The 5758-nt window shown below is 40.8% G+C and overlaps 1 protein-coding gene across 1 annotated transcript; it reads left to right on the top strand.

Annotated features, from left to right (window-relative positions):
• Positions 1–4938: 4938 nt before the first annotated feature.
• LOC137634834 (uncharacterized) lies at positions 4939–5322 on the top strand. Its single transcript, XM_068367387.1, has one exon. It carries the CDS (start codon positions 4939–4941, stop codon positions 5320–5322), a length of 384 nt encoding a protein of 127 aa, XP_068223488.1.
• The last annotated feature ends 436 nt before the right edge of the window (positions 5323–5758 follow it).

The following is a 5758-nucleotide window of genomic DNA, read 5'->3' as shown; positions in this document are numbered from 1 at the left end:
GCTTTATAGCATCCTGCTTTTCCAACTAGAGTTGTAGTTTAGGTAATAATAATAATAATAATAATAATAATAATATCCTTGAGGTAGGTAATGTGCGAGTGCGTGGGAGCGCGCGCGTGCGCAATCATATCCGAAATCGTCTATTCTTATATCCACACAAACAAGAATATCACTAATATCAATTCCATTGTAATATCATAAATGGCTCCACAAATTCCCAGAATTTTCCATGGTCTATTTTTCAAACTTTAGCTTTTGAGTTTGTGATGGGAATTATTTATAGGACACCATCTCTTTCAGAAGACTTTGATGTGCTGGGCTCCTTTCAGACAAGAATTGACTGTCTCACGAATTTTTTTGTTTTGATCCTTGTTCCAGTTTTCTAGTCCTCGCGTAGGAATACTTTGATGGTTTCTTATTTATATATAGAATAGAAAGTAGATCCTGAAGAGAGGTCAACAGTGAGTTGTTATTATTATTATTATTATTATTATTATTATTATTATTATTATTAATAGCTAAGCTACAATCCTAGTTGCAAAACCAAGATGCCATAACTTGTGCATACTCTCCTACACATCTTCAAACGTATTATTATTATAATTTATTACTTGCTAAGCCACAACCCTAGTTGGAAAAGCAGGATGCTATAAGCCCAGGGGCTCCAACAGGGAAAATTGCTCAGTGAGGAAAGGAAACAAGGAAAAATAAAATATTTTAAGAAGAGCAACACTATTAAAATAAATATCACTTTATAAACTATATAAACTTTAACAAAACAAGAGGAAGAGAAATAAGATATAAGATAGAACAGTGTGCTAGAGTGTACCCTCAAGCAAGAGAACTCTAGCCCAAGACAGTGGAAGACAATGGTATAGAGGCTATGGCACTACCCAAGATTAGAGAACAACGGTTTGATTTTGGAGTGTCCTCCTCCTAGAAGAGCTGCGTTCGAAAGAAGATTATAATTGAGAAAATTTCAATGAAAGCATTCCTTGTAGGCTGTAGCCACACATTTGAAAGGCCGCTCATGAATGGCAGAGGCAAGGGACAGTGACGTTGCCCTATCAAGCAGGATAATGCCCTAGAGACTGACCATATATACATATAATTAGCGCCCGGGCCCCTTTCCACCCAAGCTAGGACCAAGGAGGGCCAGGCAAGGGCTCAGCAGATAGACCTACAGGCTCCCTGAGACCCCCTATCCTTAGCTCTCAAGGATGGTGAGGTTGCAGCGACCTAAGGAACTATCGAGTTTGAGCGGAACCCAGTCTGCCGCTCACCAGTCAGGGGCGTTACCACATCGGCCCCCACAACTTCCCTGTAGACAAACGAAAGAAAAGATAAAAATATATATCTTCCTTACAACCAGTGAGGTAAAAAAGAAAGCGGTAACTTCCTCAGCGAAAATTAAAAAAAAAACAGAAAAAATGATTATTGCATCTGTTTTGACCTAACACGTGACGTTGCATGGACGATAAAAAGGGCGGGGTAGGAGATGACCGCACTCGTGTGTGCTCACAGGTGGCGTTAGTGTTCCCCCAAGGTAGAAGAACTGTTTCTTCTTTCTAGGTGAACAGGATTGGCAAAAAAAAAAAGAAAAAAAAAAAAAGAAAAAGGGAATTTTTGCGGTCTTAAGATGGGTATACATGGTCGAACGCGGTTCGACGGACAGGTCTTTGAAGTGGTGTTCGAACATGTGAACACCACTGTTGTCGAACACGCTCGTCGAACCGTTCGAAGAAATTCTGTTTTCGCCTGACTTTTGTGGGCGGGGCTTCATTGTCCACAAACCTTATTATGCCTTTGTGGCTGACTTCACCTCTTCGAACCGTTTGACAACCGGGTTCGGCAAACCGTTTGATCTTGTAAACCCCGGTTCACCTGCTGGGGCTGCATCGGGAAAAAAGCAAGTAGGGAGAAGGAACTGGGGGAGGGAAGGGGGCGGGTAGCAGAAGGAAGGGGGAGCGAGGAGGGAAAAGATTCAAAATCCTTTGGTATGGCCAAGCAAAAAGAAGGTTGCTGCACATGTTTTATTGTTATTCTTATCTTAACGACAGAGAAAATAGAAAACGTATTCACCGAAGTAGCCATTATTTTAGCCCTTTTAAAACCCGGTATGGACCGGCAGGGGTCAGATGCCATAGGCACTGCGCATCACAAGGAACTGGTTAATTATAATAGTGAGGCCTTTTTTTTTCTTGATTGCCTGGCCCATTTGGCCAGACACTTGCTTTTGCAATCTTGCAGCCCGTAGTCCAGTGAGGCCTTCTCTATCATGAGGCTCAATACTACACAGTACTCTAGAAGTTTTAATCCAGCTGTGACCAAGTTGTGGAATGATCTTCCTAATCGGGTAGTTAAATCAGTGGAATTTCAAAGGTTCAAACTCGCATAAGTCCTTTTACAGTTTATATATCAAAGATCTGTTTTAATGTTGTTAATGTTTTTAAAATATTTAATTTTAATTTTCATTACTTTTTAAATCGTTTGTTTATTCCTTATTTCCTTTCCTCACTGGGCTATTTTTCTCTGTTGGAGCCCCTGGGGTTATAGCATCTTGCTTTTCCAACTAGGGTTGTAGCTTAGCTAGTAATAATATTAATGATATCCTTTGATGTATTTAGCCAAGTAATCCTTTATGGATTTATATTAATAATATCCTTTGTTGTATAGTCAAGTAATCCTCAATGGATTTAGTCAATGAATCCTCCTTGGATTTAGTCAGTCATGGATAGAGAAGATGAAAGAATGGCCCCCAGTCCCGGGTTGTAGCTGGGTGCTAAGAATCTCCCGGTTTATAAATACTACGGAAAAATTGCTAATAGGTAATTGGAATGTTACAACCATGAATTAGATAGGGAAGCTGAGGCCCTTTGCCTCAATAGGCGTAGGAGGAGGTGGTGATGATTTACCGAACAGGAGTCAAATGAGATTCTGATGGTCAAATGAGGGAATTATCAACAAGACTGAAATTCTAATTTTCTAGTATTAAAAAGAAAAAAAAAATCTTAGATACTGAACAGTTTACCTCCACCATTTCTCCAGACTCTTTACTCTCGAGGTGCAATACGTTTATAAATACATATCCGGCTTCATTCAGGTAAAAAAAAACTCTCAATGGTATCTTTCAGTTTCCTTGATAAAAGACAACCTTTTCAGACGCATGTATTTCTCGCACACATCATCTGTGATATATTTAGACATTTTATACCTGATGTCATCATTCGTGCACGCAGCATCCACACGTTTCTTGATGTAATTTTATGTTTTCCTTCCATGTTGCAATTACCCGAGGCTCTTTGTTTACTTGTTATGTGTTTGTTTATGTACTTGTTTACTTATATCAGCTTTATCATCATCTCCTACTCCTACGCCTATTGACGTAAAGGGCCTCGGTTAGATTCTTCTCTATCTTGAGCTTTTAATTCAATACTTCTCCATTCATCATCTCTTATACTTTACGCTTCATAGTTCTCAGTCATGTAGATTTGGGTCTTCCAACTCTTCTAGTGCCTTGTGGAGCCCAGGTAAACGTTTGGTGAACTAACCTCTGCCCAAACCATCTCTATCTACCCTTCACCATGATCTCATCCACATATGGCACTCGAGTAATCTCTCTTATAGTTGCATTTCTAATCCTGGCCTGCCATTTAACTCCCAATATTCTTCTGAGGCTTTGTACTCAAATCTACAAAATTCGTTTGATAAAAAACGTTTGTATATGTATATATATATATATATATATATATATATATATATATATATATATATATATATATATATATATATATATATATATATATATATATATATATATATATATATATATTGCTTGTTTGAATGATTTTTCAACTTTTGATGTCATTTACATACCACCTAAGAGAAGATATCTTATGTTGTTCTCAAAGGCGATTGTTTCTTCCCTTGTACAGTCTTGGTTTGGAATTCTCATCCAACCCTATCAAGCAGGACAATGCCTTAGAGACTGACCATATATACATATGATCAGCGCCCAAAACCCCACGGAGGCCCAGGCAATGACTGCTGATGACTCAGAAGATAGACCTACAGGCTCCCTCAAACCACCTATCCTTAGCTTACAAGGATGGTGAGGTTGCGGCGACGAAAGGAGCTGGAGCTAACGAGTTTGAGCAGAACCCGAACCCCAGTCTGGCGATCACCAGTCAGGGACGTTACTTCATAGGCCACCTTCTTGCTTATCTCTCTATAAATGTTTTTAAAGCATTATGGAAAAGGTTGTCAGAGAGAGAGAGAGAGAGAGAGAGAGAGAGAGAGAGAGAGAGAGAGAGAGAGAGAGAGAGAGAGGATGGGGATTTACTGGTAAGAAGAAACAACATTACTTTATTTCAAGACATTCCAATAAATAAATGACGTCCCCATAACACTTTAACTTCTAATCATTGGAGAATCCCTCATCGAGGATTCTCAAAACTACGATTTTCATCTCGTATTCGCACCTGGTACTCACGAGACCTTTACCTGTCTGCAGATGTGTTTCCTCCAAGGTGGAGAGCAATGCGGCAGGGCAGTGGTACACCGGACACAAGCGGCAACAGTCTTAATTTATGTAACAACAGGAGCATTCACTCCTTCCATTTAGACATCAGCCATTGTTCAGGACTTTTATGTAGTTCTAAAATTATGCGAGAAGGAGGTACCATTTACCTGCCCTAAAGAATTGCACTGGGCAACTCACTGAGTGTCATTCTGTTACGTTTTTTAGCAACCAATGTTTTTGTCCATTGCTGGTCTGAGACTTTTTGTGAGGAGGAATGTCATTGAACTGTAGCAGCCAAGAAAAGTGGCCATTTGAGCATTTTGAGTAAAATCTGCTTGTGAAGGGTCCATTAATGACTGAGTAAACGTTGTAGTAAAGGCATGCAATGTGGCATTAAAGAATGACCTATGATCTAAATGCGTCTATCACTTGTATGCTCGGAAACGTATAGGAAAAAAGCCCCCAGTGCTTCTGCTCCTACTGTTGCTCCAGCTCCTACTCCAGCTGTTCCTACTGCTCCTACTCCAGCTCCTACTCATCCTACTGCTGATCCTGTTCCTTCTCCTGCTGCTCCTACTCTTCCTACTGCTGATCCTCTTCCTTCTGTTGCTCCTATTGCTGCTACTGCTCCTACTCCAGATGCTGCTCATCCTACTGCTGATCCTGTTCCTTCTCCTGCTGCTCCTGCTCTTCTTACTGCTGATCCTCTTCCTTCTGTTGCTCCTACTGCTGCTGCTGCTCTTCCTTCTGCTGCTCCTTTATACACACAATCCCATATTGCTGATTCTATGAGCCCATGATAGATTTCCAATGACTCCTATCTCGCCCTTCATCCGTTTCTCAAACTTAGCACCCATATATGTGTTTGGTCCAGTCATTTAAGAATAAGTGAGCCCACAGAGACAGTAATTGCTATAACCTTGATGCTTTTAAATAAGTAGTGCCAATACTCAGGGTTGCGAATACATTGAGGGAGAACATACCCTGTAAATGGTGGATGAGATTCTCCCTCCTGAAGCCAGCTGGTAGGCAGGCGTTAGAACGACCTGCGCTGAAGGTACAGGCCACGGGCTCTTGCGCTAAGGCAGCTGGTAACAGAAGACAGCTGCAGCCTCTCATAAATAGCAGAGGCAAGTGACAGTGACATTGCCCTATTAAGCAGGACAATACCCTAGAGACTGACCATAAATGCATAGGATTAGCGCCAAAGCCCCCTCTCCACCCAAGCTAGGAGCA

This window comes from Palaemon carinicauda, chromosome 45 (assembly GCF_036898095.1).
Source record: "Palaemon carinicauda isolate YSFRI2023 chromosome 45, ASM3689809v2, whole genome shotgun sequence".
NCBI classification, from domain to species: Eukaryota; Metazoa; Arthropoda; class Malacostraca; order Decapoda; family Palaemonidae; genus Palaemon; species Palaemon carinicauda.
The sequence above is the reverse complement of the archived record's forward strand: the minus strand, read 5'-3'. Positions and strand labels throughout refer to the sequence as shown.

Excerpts from the sequence above, each read along its gene's own strand:
- LOC137634834 (XM_068367387.1), top strand. The coding sequence starts at position 4,939 with ATGCGTCTATCACTTGTATGCTCGGAAACGTATAGGAAAAAAGCCCCC.